The 14,644-nt window shown below is 38.5% G+C and overlaps 1 protein-coding gene across 2 annotated transcripts in view; it reads left to right on the forward strand.

The window, feature by feature from the left end:
- The window catches only part of LOC146469400 (uncharacterized), a 152,599-nt gene that overhangs the window by 61,289 nt on the left and 76,666 nt on the right, over nt 1-14,644 (forward strand). For both annotated transcript variants that reach the window (XM_085123416.1, XM_085123417.1), the window contains exons 5-9: nt 1,639-1,896; nt 5,854-5,892; nt 11,326-11,711; nt 13,018-13,751; nt 13,930-14,179. In XM_085123416.1, coding sequence (XP_084979542.1) covers nt 1,639-1,896; nt 5,854-5,892; nt 11,326-11,711; nt 13,018-13,751; nt 13,930-14,179 — 1,667 coding nt within the window. The remainder of the gene's footprint in view (nt 1-1,638; nt 1,897-5,853; nt 5,893-11,325; nt 11,712-13,017; nt 13,752-13,929; nt 14,180-14,644) is intronic.

The raw sequence follows: 14,644 nt of genomic DNA on the forward strand, positions 1-14,644 counted from the left end.
TAGTAGTAGTAGTACTACTACTACTACTACTACTAGCATGTAGGGCTGAGTTAGGGCGATATCCATTACTTATTGCAATAAACCAAAAAATTATGAAATACTTTGCTTACCTAAACAATAAGGAGAATGACTCTATCGTTAAGCAATCTTTTCTGATGTCAAAACATTTACACTCCATTAATAATTCCGGTTTTTACTCCAATTTTATGGGCATGTTAGAAAAATACTATTCATCTGATCTAAATCCTGAAAATTTTAGCAATGAGACAATAAGGCAAATTGAAACTAATATGAAAAACAAGTATCTACGTTTCTGGCAACACAACCTTGAACACTCAAAAAAGTTAGAGTTCTATGAGGTTTTCAAGAATGAATACTCTTCGTCTAATTATTTAACTCATTTAAGAAATTTTCCTGATAGACGAAACCTAGTTAAGTTTAAATTAAGTAACCACAAACTCAGAATTGAAGCTGGTAGATATCAGAAAGATCATCTTCCTAGAGAGTTAAGATTATGTCAGTTGTGTCAATCAAATCAAGTGGAAAATGAAACTCATTTCTTGTTTCAATGTAGTTGCTACTCTTTACAGAGGCAGACATTCTATGAAGACATAAGTAAAATGATACCTGATATTCAAACGAAATCGACATCAGACATTGTGAAACTACTGATGAACTCTAAAGACTATAATGTAAACAAACTGGTTATGAAGTTTATTTCTTCATGTATGATTATACGTGACAGGCTATTATTGGATATTGATGATGTAACTTCGAATTAATTATATATTGTTATGATACTTTACACTGTTTTGTTAGTAATTAGATTATATAAGCTTTTGCAATACTGTAAATCTTGTGGTCATGCAAATAAAGCAATTACTACTACTATTACTACTTCTACAACTACTAATAGTACTACTACTGCTGCTGCTGCTGCTGCTGCTACTACTACTACTACTACTACTACTACTACTACTACTACTACTGTTGCTGCTGCTGCTGCTGCTGCTGCTACTACTACTACTACTACTACTGCTGCTGCTGCTGCTGCTGCTACTACTACTACTACAACTACTACTTCTACTACTACTACTACTACTTCTACTACTACTACTACTACTACTACTACTACTACTACTACTACTACTACTACTACTACTACTACTACTACTACTACTACTACTACTACTACTACTACTACTACTACTATGATGAGGATCATGATGATGCCAGTAACCAATAATAATCATAACGATAATGATGATAAAAGCCAGATTGGAATGGTTCTTAGCTTTGAATTATTGCCAGACTTTTAAAAAACGTTCTTGGGGTATTAGGCTGTATGTCACAGTAGCAATGTTTTTTTGAACGCTCTGGTTTGAACATGTTGGTTGTTACTCTCTTCTATCTTCTTGACATTTTTGCAAGTTATCCTATCGTCATTATTAATGTGTTATCTGGATAGTAGACTGTTCACAGTCTCCTATTTTTCTGTGGGATTTTTGAGACTCGTATGCTTTGTATACTTCTCAGACCTTCAATCATTTCTTTTTGTCAAGGTGGCTTTTTTATCGCATAATTAGCTACCAGCATTTATAGGACAGACAGACAAGTCTCTTTTCTTTATCGTTATAGTCAAAGAGGGAAATCCATCGACCGAAGAGTTAGAAGAGCTTGCCGAAAATATTGGAAATTCATGGAAGCCTCTTGGGCGTGAGCTTAACTTTATTGAGGACAAGCTGATTGGATTTCACCAAGCAAATGAAGAATACAGTGAGAAAGCATATGCAATGCTGTTGGCATGGAAACAAGACGGCGGCAAGGAGGCCACGTACGAAGTTTTAAATAAAGCATTGTGTACAGTAGGTCGTAGAGACTTAGCCGAAGATATTGGTGAGTATTGAATGCTGCTTTTTGGTAGTTTTGAAACAACAGACATACACAAACCAATTTTAATCCTACTTAGTTTAACATATTTTGGAGGTCACTTAATGGGGGAGAAAATAGTTCAGCCCCGCTCTAAAGCTTAAGGGAAACCTCCACTGTTGAAATAAATCAGCAGGGGCACCCAACGACGGTTTTCTCTCAGAACCTTTGAAACGCTCAGTTTTAGGCTATCTGGAATGCCTTTAAAGCTCTGTAGGTTCATTTTAGGCTGCGCTTTAATATTTTTATCTGTTCGGTCATTCTAGGGGAACTTAAGTCTTTTTGAAATTACTGGGGCATTTTTGTCCATTTCCCGAAAACCTTAGGTCTTATTTTCTTTCCGAAAATCTTAGCTGACCTTTTTTTGGCACCCGAAACGACATTTTTGTCAATCCGAAAACACTAGGCCTTAAATTTCCCATATCACGAAAGTTCGAAGTGAAAATTCCCTTCAGAAAATTGTAGGGGATTAAGGGCCTTCCGAACAGATAATTTACCGAAACGATCCGTTGGGTGCCCCTGATAAATTAACGTTTTTAAAAAAAATAAATGAATTTCTTCCCGGTATAACTTATTTCGATATGAATGGCCGTGTTTTCACGAGCAATTTTTTAAGTCGCTTAGCAAGTGACAATCGGAAATCTCGTGAAAACAGTTGCTTTTCCAACTCGCTTAAAGTTAAGCGAGTCGGCAAACTTCAATGCAATTGTCATTGAATTTAAGCCACCAAACCAGGTAGCTTAAGCGACTCGGCAATTAATTTCCGCCAATGAGAAGGAACTTGCGGTCATTTATCTGATAAGGCTGTCAAAGCGAAAACAGAACATGCGTTCTACTTTAATGACTCCCCCGAAACTAGATGAACAATTTTCCGTGCCATGAGCTCAAGTGAGTGATTATGGTGACCATGTTGCCGATGTTACACATTTAAGACCGTGTATTATTCCAGCACGGCAAAATTAGCAATTGTGGCTTCCTCAACCTGAATTTTGAATTTCGGGCGCCTGCTCTCCTCAATTTCAAGAGTGAAATATAATCGTACTCGTGAAAACACCCATCAATTTTAACTCGCTTAACAAAGTCTGTAAACATAGCGCCCTCAGGAATTTTAAGCGAGACATCCGGCGTCGTGAAAACACGGCCAATGAAGGTACTGAGAGGGTCCGGGGAATGAACCCATATAAACTCTACAATTTGTTAACAGGAGCCTCGCAGTGATGTTATTGTTTCAGGCTGAATTTTAATTTATTATATGGCTGGCTCCGCGAGCGGGCAAGATGAGTCAAATCCTGCGCTGTGATTGGCTACCCGAGCGGGCAAGATGGAGCTATCTTGCCCGCTCGGGATTACCCGTTGCCCGTCCGCTTGGCATCGAAAGTTTAATCCCAACAACAATGTGGGTTTTCTTCGATTTTCCCGTTGTTTGGGGGGAAAACACTCACTAAAAAGCTCACTAAAGGAAAGGAAAGAGAATGGAATCGTCCTGGTGTAGTGAAAACTTTGTTTCAGCTACAATGAATGTGAGTTGAATCGGTGAGTTGCTCTGCGTGTAGTATTTTAGATAGAATTGATTTTGAAAAACTTATTGCCTCAAGTCGAGTGCCAAATTGATAAGTTCTCTAGGTTTGCAATGACTGTATTTAAATCATAGCGTAGTGGTAGTTGCAGTTAGTGTTTAAAGCAGTTCAGAAAAGTATTCTTTTTAAGTTCGCCGAAGAAGCTCACGTTTTTAATTTAGCCGCGTCTTGCTTGTTGTAAACAAGAAAATCTTGTCAAAGTTTCGCCCAGTTTTCTGATTTACCTGCTCTTTTTTTCGGCTGATGTTTGCATATAATCTCAAAATCTATTGTTTCATTCAAGAATTAATGATTGGAGGCCAAAAACTGTGAAAAATTTTTTTATTATTTACACCACCGCGCGATCGGCTGAAAATAGCGAGTTTGCCGGATTCTATTCAAATCTTCTCGTTCTTGCGAGGATCTAAATTTTTCGTTCTAAATAATTGTTTACTCCCTTTAAACCATTATAAAGTTAGAGCCCTAAGATAATTTAGGATTCGTTGTTTTCCACGATTACATGCTAATCCAAAAATGCACTGAAAATAAATCTTCCACCGGCCGGCTATGAAGAGTAGAGCAGTTTCATGCCGTGTTTTGTTTTGTCGTTGTAGTTTTAACTTGATGGTAAAGCCATATAATAAATCCTTTATTGACCAAGCTTGTTCGGTCAAGATGGCTGGATATTGGCCTCGTTTTTTTTTGCGTTTTTATGGACCTCGACTTCGTCTCGGTCCATAAAAACGCAAAAAAAGAACTTGGCCAATATCCAGCCATCTTGACCTCACGCTTGGTCAATAACGCATATATATCGAAATTGGGCTTTAAACCTTCTAATTTTCACATGGCGGTGGTGGTGGCAGGGGCAGGCACGTTCGTGTGGGATGATTTTCAGGATGTTTTTTTGTCCTGGACAGCATGTTATTTAGTTATTGGCTTTCTTAATCGGTAAGTTGTTCGAGTGTTTTGACCCCATGCGCGTTTCGGAAGGATGGGGGTGGGGGGGGGGGGGATATGGGGTAGGAGAGAGAGGGTCGATGACTACGAACATCCCTAACTTCTGCTAGAATTTATCAGGTAGCTTTTGGGTAACACATTTTAACAGTTCATTACTCACTTCACGTGCAATTGACAACTTGGGCTACACTTAATATTTCTACGAAAAACAAGTTTTTTCAAATGTGAGTTTCTTTGCTTTATTTTAAACAGTTTAATTTATTGGTGTTTTTCAATAGTTAAGATTTTTTGAGTCAATTTAGCCGATTTCTTGAGGTTTTCAGTGTAGGGATTACGAAATACAAGATTGCGGCAGACCAGAACGACATAGTGACCTGTGTCCTAAGGAAAGAGCGTTCGGCCTACTAGATAACAAGCAGTTGGCATGCTTTTAATGCTCTTGAAGTTGGGAAAGGGAGTTAAGGGCACTATGTACCATGCTCTGAAAATCCCACTACCCCTATCTCAAATGGGTTAAGTAAGCAGCCTTGAAATATATCGAGTTCTTCCACCAATCTGTGAATGTGTGACCCAGCCTTCGATGCCAGGCAATCGCAGTTCAAATCTTTACCTACATAATAAACAACGAGTACAGCATCATCTGCTACGATCTTGGATAGGGTCCCAAAGTAATTCATAGATGGCTGTATTATAGTAATGGAACCCCGATGTAACGATGTGCCAAGGTAGAATTGAATCATTACATCGAAGATCGTTGTATGTGGGTTCCACTGTTTAATCAGGTCAGTTTTATCAGTCAGCCACACCCACCCCAACCCCCGGATTTTTTAATAACTCATCTTTTGTTCGACCTGGATCAATGTTTCTGAACTTTGTCAAAAGCCAAGTACAAAAAAAAAAAAAAAGAAAGAAAGAAAGAAAGAAAGAAAGAAAGAAAGAAATTTATTGCGTTCGACGTAGTAAGAACGCACTCCTTATAGAGATTGGAGTCGAGATCACGGTGTTGGACAATGAACGGATCTTGGGATGTCTGGCATCCCTCGCAGATTTTGCTGGGGCTAATGACATCATTAACTTTGTTTCAAAGGAAAGAGAGCCTGGGATCGAGATCATCGAAAGCATATTCTGTCATTATTACTAGTTGTATAAATATGTATACCAGAAAATATGCAACAGCTAACTGGGTTTTGAAATAATAATAGCCCTAAAAAAGCCACAATGCCTCCTTAAAAAAAAGATCGAGTGGATTATATATACGATAAAAATTTCGCGTGAGACAGAACATGCATGACTGCACAAGAAATTCCTTCTTCATTGAGGCGTAGAGATTTCAGCGAATTGTAAAAGGAAGTGCTTACTCGCAGTTTGATTACTCGATTGCCAAGTTTTAATATTGAGTTTTGCTTTTTAGTGGCAACAGCAACCGTTCAGCGACGTCTGAAGAAATTTGGTAAGTACACGCGTAATCTTCAGCACATTTGATAGCTGTTTGCGTTGAGCAACATGTTTGCATGAATCCGATCGACTTGAATGGCGCCGATTATGTTGTTGGACTGGCTTTGCCTCGTTGTAACATGGGAACATTTACCTTCTCTCATGCAGAAATGGCTAAAAGATTGTGTTTGCAGCGTTTGTCTTTTCAGTTGCTCTCTCATTCGATGCAGTTTTGGTTGTCGGTCGAGTCTCAAAGTAACAAATGTCTCAGCAATGTTATTCACGGCGTGAACTAGAAATTCCGAGGAATTGCCTCGCCAATTTAGACGTCGGATTGTCAACATTTGAGCCCTTATTGCGCTTTTTATCATTTTATTTGTATCAGGCACTTGTTTAGAAATCAAAATGGGGGATGAGAAAAGCCGTCAGACAGTCGGAAGTCTTGGCTGATTTCCACACGCAATGCAAATTGATTTCTGTCTTGCGCATGAGCTCAAGTTATTTATGTCATACGATTGTTTTGACTGATTGTGTTTTTAGTTGTCGCGTTCTACAATTTTTAAACCGTCAAAGTGTTATTTAAATGTTTCATTTTTAACGTGACTAAACGGTTTGTTAATGGTGAATTTCAAGTCTCAGTTGGCAAGTCACGAAATTGGCGAATTTTTCTGTCTGTCAGCCACAGATCACCAAGTATAATATTTCTTTCGGCATATATACATACCTGTCAACCCCCGGAGTACACAAATCTGCAGACGTCTAGAAATCTGTTCTCTTTGTTCCGCGGTCCCAGCAGAACCGTGCCATCAAGCCTACATTTAGGGCTTCAGTGGGGGGGCAGGTATGTATACAAGAGTTTTTTGTATGGCATTACTAAAACTCTCAATTTGGGCAAGACATTAAAGTCAAGTTTACTGAATGAGCATCACATGGTGTTGTTGTCTACCATAACATTGGGTTTAAATGCGTTTCCGAACAGTATTTGGAGCCAGTCGCTATTAAAGTATCTATGTTGTAGACGTGTTCATGTGTTCATTGGCAAGGAGTTAATTTAGTATGCAAGAGCGAATTTTGACATACGTCTTATTTACAAACTGCCTCGAACTCATTCTTCCATGAAATTATTTTATTTTGCCAAAGCATAACATACAAATGTTTTTTTCTGAAAACCATTAGCACATATCTTGTCATTCTTGAGAATGCACCACAAATACACCAAAGCGCATCAAAGTTGCTTGTGTGGAGTTCGTGAGTCAGATTAAGTGATCATACACTGGGAGCCAGAGTCAAATTCAGGCCTAGGGAGGGAGGAGCGAGATAGTTTTTGATCTCTCCTCGTTGGAAGGTGGTGAGGTAATGCTACGCCTCAAACACAACAAGACAACTGCAAGAAATATGGAAGTGTTCCGCATCCGTGCAGCTTGGTTAGTAAGGCCTCATTAGTTGAGTCTAGGAAGAGGAAATTAACTGAGTTTCATGTGTGGGAGCTAGGCGGATGAAGAATATCCCTCAACTTACGGCACCTTAAGACAAAGTTAATTCAATTATTCTGGCTAATTTTTGTTCTTTGAAGGAAAGGCAGCGGTGTGACCGGGTAGTTCTTGCCAGAAATCGCAAAAATCGTAAATATTATGCTTGGGTAACATGTGTCTGTTACTTACCACTGCAAGTTAGAAGCAACAGAACTTTAAACTCAATGCGCATCAGTATTGTTGCCATGGTAAGAAAAATAGGCAAAGTAAGGTTTTTTAAACTGATGTGTCATGCGAATGAAGTACACACAAAAGAGTACGGTTATTAGGGAGAACAAAATCTATAAAAAGTAAAACAAATAAGAACATAAGAAAACTCACTCACGACCATATAAAATGTATTTGAAAACTAAAAAAATAATAGTATATTACAATAATAACGAATAATTATTATTAAAGATTTGACTTGATCGGCGCATGATCTCCCCAGAGAAGACTTTCCAGCTGCAATTTTGAAACTGAATTGAAATTGAGTAAGGGGAAAAAAGCTGAAGATAAGTTACCTCAAGCGTTACCTCCTCACATCATGCAGGTTCTTTATGTCAGGAAAAATTTATTAAATAAAGTATAGACGTGAGTCCGAAGAACTGCATCTCACAAATCTAAGATTTAGATTACAAGGATGCGATCTAATCGATCCGGTCCGTTCGATCCAATCGAAATCCGTATCATTGTAATCTAAATCTTAGATTTGTGACATGCAGTTCTTCGGACCCACGTTTATACTTTATTTAATTCAATGGTCGGATCGATGGTAAAGGAAAATGTATTAAGTCACGCAGGATTTAGCATATCAATTAGCACAACACAAGAACGCGAAGCGCGTTCCTCGAACGCACGCGAGCCGTGCGAAAGTGAGGAAAACTGAAAACCAGAAGAGCAGCCTTAGTTCCAGTCCTCTTTCTCCTCTTTCTAACTTACCAACTACATCTGCTGTGAAGACTTGAAAAATGCTCAAAATGTATACTTTGTCCGCATGCGGTCGTCTTTGCTCTGGGAACGTGTTCAAATAACAGCACAAAGCAGCCACTCTTCATACATTCTAATGCAACGGAGTGAGACAGTGATTCCAAGGTTATGGAAGAAAATTCAGAGTACTAAGAAAGTATTAAATTCCGAAAACGGCGTCTAAATTTTTTTACGGAACTTGGAGATAGACGAGCAGAGGGAGAGGAATACGCACTTCTAGCTCAGACGTATTACAATCTTAAAGACTACCAACTAAGTATTGAACACGGTAAAGAAAGCCTAAGTATTGCTAAGGAAATTGGAAATAGATAAGCAGAGGGAGAGGCGTGTAATTTTCTAGCCCGGTCGTATTTCTATCTTAAAGACTACCAACAAAGTATTGAACACGGTAAAGAAAGCTTAAGTATTGCTAAGGAAATTGGAAATAGACAAGCTGAGGTACACGCGTATATAAGTCTAGCGTTGTCGTATTACAATCTTAAAGACTATCAACTAAGTATTGAACATTGTACAGAAACCCTAGGTATTGCCAAGGAAATTGGAGATAGACCAGCGGAGGAAAGCGCGTATAGAGGTCTAGCATTGTCGTATTACAATCTTAAAGACTACCAACTAAGTATTGAACATGGTAAAGAATGCCTAAGTATTGCTAAGGAAATTGGAAAAAGGCAAGCAGAGGAACAGGTGTATAGACATCTAGCCTGGTCGTATTACCGTCTTAAAGACTACCAACAAAGTATTAAACCTGATAAAGAAAGCCTGAGTATTGCTAAGGAAATTGGAAATAGACAAGTAGAGGAACATGCGTATAGAGAACTAGCCTGGTCGTATTGCAATCTTAAAGACTACCAACAATGTATTGAACATGGTAAAGAATGCCTAAGTATTGCTAAGGAAATTGGAAATAAACAAGCAGAGGAACATGCGTATAGTGTTCTAGCCTGGTCGTATTATAGTCTTAAAGACTACCAACAAAGTATTGAGCACGCCAAACTAAGTCTTGGCATCTCCAAAGAAATGGGTAATAAAATTATAGAGCTGAAATCTTACCAGATACTGGCAGACTCGTATAAACGTCTTGGAGACCACAAACAAGCAATGGAATGGGCTAACCGGGAAATAAGAGAAGCAGAGTCGTCTTGCAGTCTTGGAGAATACAAAGAAGCCAGTCAAAGCAACCTTCAAATGCAAATTACAGAAAATGGTTTTGACGAATCATCAGACTCAGTGGATCCTAACTGGAAAGCATTTTGGAAGTGAAAAGCTGTAACAATTTAACTTGGTTTTTTACTCGTCTTATAAATATTAAAATTCTCCGAACGTGACGATACACAGGACAAAAGAAATTTAATGCAATAGAAACAACGTAACTGAGAAGTTACGTTTACGTTAGGTTTTTCTACTAAAGGCACTACGAATAAATACACAGTGTGTTTCTGTCGAGAGATTATTGGTGTCCTTAAAATGAACATTGGCCTAAAGCAAAGTTTCGTTGGCTCATGCACTTGTCTTGAGAACACTACACATGATTGCTGATAGTTTCTAATTGATGATGAGTACTACTATCCCGTCAAATAAGGCTGGAGCCCATGATTTGGAGCCTCTATCAGTATTAACTCCTTGGGTCAAACCTTTCGCGTGTTTATTTATTTCTTTGAACTGCTTTTCCCGCGAAAATGTTTTGTGTATTAATGTTGATCTTTGACAATTTAATTGTTATTGCTATTCTTTGACTGGGTATTTAAACTGTGGGCTTTCCAAAATCCCCTGAGACCCATTCTAAAAAAAACATACTCGGAAAAGGGTTGATTTCACTGAGATTTAAAGTAACCGATAAAATTTAACTACACTCTGAATTGTAGTTTCTTCTTAAACAATAGAGCGTTTTTGTCGAGGCACTGTCGGCTGATAGTTGCCCCGCGGAAATTTGATGTCCTTTTAACTTTGTTTAAAAAAAAAAAAATTTAGCCTAAGAAGTTAAACGTCGAGGGCTTATACTTGAATATTGTGTTACTTTAAGAACATCAAATTGATAAGGACAACTATCAAACCGATAGACGCGAGACAGAAATACTATTGTTTTTATTGTTCAGCCCCAAAATAATTTTTTCCGCAAAAATTAAAAGTCACTGAGACTGGTATTTCCCATTTCACTCCTCAGTAACAGTATAACCTCAGTTTAATTTAAGGTGAAAAGTTGAAATAAGAAAAGACGAATTCCCAACGTACAGAGGCAAAAACATATACAACAAAAATCAAATTTTTGTTACTAAGTAATGAATTGGATGAATAAATGGAAGGTTTTTTCGGGGACGTGTACAATCCATCCTGGCATTTTCGCCCGATGTGTATCTCTGCGGATGGCTCGTATCACATCACGTGATCAATTTAAAGCAATCGGGCTTGGTGAAAATTTTATAGTGAACTATACTGGGTGTTATTGTCGATCGATCAGTGTAATGACAATCACAGTCAGCAAAATTTTCCATATTTCCGATGGTGTTAGGTCCTGTTTATTAGATTCTGCGTTCTTCGTCTGCGAAGGAAAGCTTTTAAGGAGAGTAAGCGTTCGTTACCACCAACACTTCTTGTCAGGTAAAAAACCCATTATATACAACTAACAATTTCTACTAACAAATTTATCAGATTCTCTTTTGACGTTTGTAAATGCAGGGAGAGAATAAGTCTTTCTGCTCAGAAAGTTTGTTCTTCCTGTCAGGTGTCCGGTAAATAGACACAGTAGAGTGCTTAAGAAACGTGAAATACACTAGGGACACTAACTTGTACGTCAGGGAGAAATTCTCAATTCTATTCAGGATGAAATGAGAGGATGAAACTCTCCAACCACACGCTTCAAACTGTGGTTAAATAGTTACAACTATTTTTAGAGCATCTACTAAACCATGTGTGTATTATGTATTTTTTTTATAACATATTCCTGCCATAAGTTCCAAGTGAGATTGAAGCACGAGGACCAAGAGCGCAGCTTGCCTATGTAAATGCTTTGAAGACTGGAAAAGTGAGGGTGCACCGTGCTAGAATCATGCTGATAGGCCAAGATCGAGCGGGAAAGACGAGTTTGAAGAAATCCTTCTTAGGTCTGCCATTCGACCCTTATGAGCAGAGCACTGATGGAATAGAGGTTGACCCATCAAAGTTCGAAATTGACGTTGATCAAGTGAAAAACTGGCAGCAAACTGACGAGAAGTTAAGTGTGTCTCAGTTTGCAAACGACCTCGCAAAGATGGTGGCTTCTCAATTTGGGAAAGAGGGAACAAGCATAACTCCAGAAGTTCAAGATGAGCTAAAGAAGACCGCATCTCATAAGAATGAGGTTTGGAGCCTAACATCCATAAAACAGACGAATATTACTATGAATATTGGATTCTATTTGTTTACAAACACATCCAAACTTTTCGTAAGGCCTACCCTTTAACCGGGTTGTACGCTTTAAAAGTTTTGTGTCAACTTTTCCATTTCGGTGGGCTTTGTTGATGCTTTTACCTCCGATACCGCTATGGTTTCGGTAGTGAGGCGACAGATGACTTAACATCCTCTTGCTCGTTTTCTTTTTGTAGAATTATATTTACTATCGTTGTTGAGATGGAATTAATTTATTTAGTTCCTGATGATGTGTATTTAATTTAAACATATTTCTTTGACTTATAACCTTCCTTGAGTAATCGCCTCACTCCTCTCCCTACTCCTTTGCAGTCCCACTAATACTTTGGCTGATGTAGAATCAGCTGTTAACAAAACGTGACGTGATATCTGATTCAAAGTAATAATTTATTTATTTGTTGCATCATAACATCGACTTATCTGAGGCTCATATTTATACACTTTTTTAATACCCTTTAAGGACAGTGCCTACTTTTGTTACTGCGCATACATTCTGCGCATCTTGAGATACTCGGGTTTCCTATGGGTGGCCCTACTAATACAGGGATGTTTTTGCACGGCTTAAAAATATGCGGAGAACGCAGAAGTTGCTCTTGGTATCCAAAAAGAAAATTTGGGGTAACCATGCCTCTTTTTTTTTTTTTTTTTTTTTTAGAGATAAGAAGGCTTCAATTTGGAGAAAAACGCCATACATTGCTTTGTATTTTACTTCTTTGTAGAATAATTGTTGCTACCCCCAATTTTCTTTATGGATTTCAATAGCCCTTGGCAAGATCTACTTTTTGCCCATAGTCATAAACTGCGCAAAAATACCTATATATTAGTAGGCACCGTCCTTAAGCTCTGTTAGGCCTTCAAATCCCTTTCTTATACTGGAAGTTAGATGTTCTTATAAGCTTATCCTGATGCACAACAAGTTTCGATTTTTCCATATTTTTTTCCAGGTACGTTGTCTCGATATCGAGAGGCACTGCCTAGTTGCACCTGTCAATGAAATTTGCAATGATTGATTGGAAGTTTTATTTGGTCGTTCATTTCCACATTTGTTTTCACTTTTAACATTTATCAGGGTTATGTTTGTCATTATTTTTTCTATTGAGAAATTTTCATATTTCCACATGTCTCGGATTTTTTGGTTTTAACGACGCCCAAACCTTAACCTCATCTTCTTAAACTTGTCGTCAAGAAATCATTGAATGAGGTACAAAACGGCTGACGATTGAAAAAATTTCATTTAGATTCCTCTTAGGGAAGAAACAACACCTAAAGCTGCGAAAGTACAAGAGGTTCACACAATCCACCACAACCAAAAAGAAGCTGGAGAATCTGCCCTACCTGCATTGAATATCGATCCTACTTTACCCCCAGAAGAATTCACCCGTCTTCTTATTCAGTATTTGACAGGTTTGAACCTGCAGAGTGACACCACATCGACAGAAAACCACATGACCCTAGACCTGTGGGACTTTGCCGGACAGCATCTTTATTACGCTTCCTATCCAGTGTTCTTGTCATCACGTGCAGTTTATATGCTGGTCTACAATCTCAGCAAAGAATTAAAGAACACAGCACAACCCTCCGCCAGATTAGGAAGTGCTGACGTTCCTCTGGAAAACCCAAGTGGTGAGACAAATCTGGACAACCTGGTTTCCTGGCTTGGTTCAATCAGTACTCTGTGCTCATCAAAACGAATGGATGACAGCAGACATCCAGAGAAAGTTTTGTCATATCTACGTCCCCCAGTATTTATCGTTGGAACGCATGCTGACAGACCGTGTCAAGACATCGGGAAGATCGAATCAGAGATTCAGGGTGCGCTGTTTGGAAAGGAAGTTGATCGACACGTGATCCGCACTTTCTTTCGAATCGATAATACGAAAGGATCATCTGATGAAGGAGTTTGCGCACTTCAGAATCGCATGATTGAAGTTTTGAAGCAAGAGCCATACATGGGGGAGGAGGTACCACTGCGGTAAGTAAAATTCTCCGTAAAAAAATTGACTTGAATCAACTTACTGGTATAATGCTCGTTGTCTGTCAAGACCTCTGTCGTGTCACTTCCTAGTCACTCTTCTATTGTGTTAATGTTTTACTTACAATATGACTGAATCTGACTCAATGAAATTCGTCTTTCTTTAATTGCCCTTTAGGTGGTTTAACTTTGAGAAGGTTATCCAAGCTTTGGTTGCCAAGGAGATGTATTACTTGAGCTTCCAACAACTTCAAACTGTCATCCAGGAAGTGTGCTTTGTTGACAATGAAAATGAAGTTACCACTATGTTGGATTTTTATCACGACCTCGGCATCATTGTAAAGCATGGCAGCACCGTTGTGCTACAGGCCCAGTGGTTGATTGATCTGTTTAGACAGCTTATAACCATTCGTCGTTACAATGACATGGTGAGAAACATAAACGTAAATTGCATGTATCAGTTTGACCTGTACTGGGCCGGAGAGATTTTTCCTTTAGCATTCTGGTGTGACCTGTACCAGATTGATCTATTCCAATCAGACCTGTACTTGTGTGACCTTAACCAATTTGGGGTCAGATTCACAAATCCCTTCTTATTTAAGATAATTATACCTTAAGTATTGTCTCTGAACAATAGCTTATTATTGGGCGCGCAATTGACCATTTTTTGCGAAAATACTTAGGATACATTTTAACTAAGGAGGACTTCGTAAATCTGGCCCTTGTTCCGCAGACGACGATTAAAGTGGTGTCTTGTCGTTAACTGGTTTGAACCCTTTATCAGTCTGACATGAGATATTTTATAAGCCTTGCAGATGTTACGAATGGCTTTGTGCTTTTGCCAAGAAATGAAAACTGAAAAACTGAGTTACTAGGCTTTGTGTTCGCAATGT

Source organism: Pavona decussata, unplaced genomic scaffold (genome assembly GCF_977016875.1).
Source record: "Pavona decussata unplaced genomic scaffold, jaPavDecu1.1 SCAFFOLD_124, whole genome shotgun sequence".
Taxonomy (NCBI): Eukaryota; Metazoa; Cnidaria; class Anthozoa; order Scleractinia; family Agariciidae; genus Pavona; species Pavona decussata.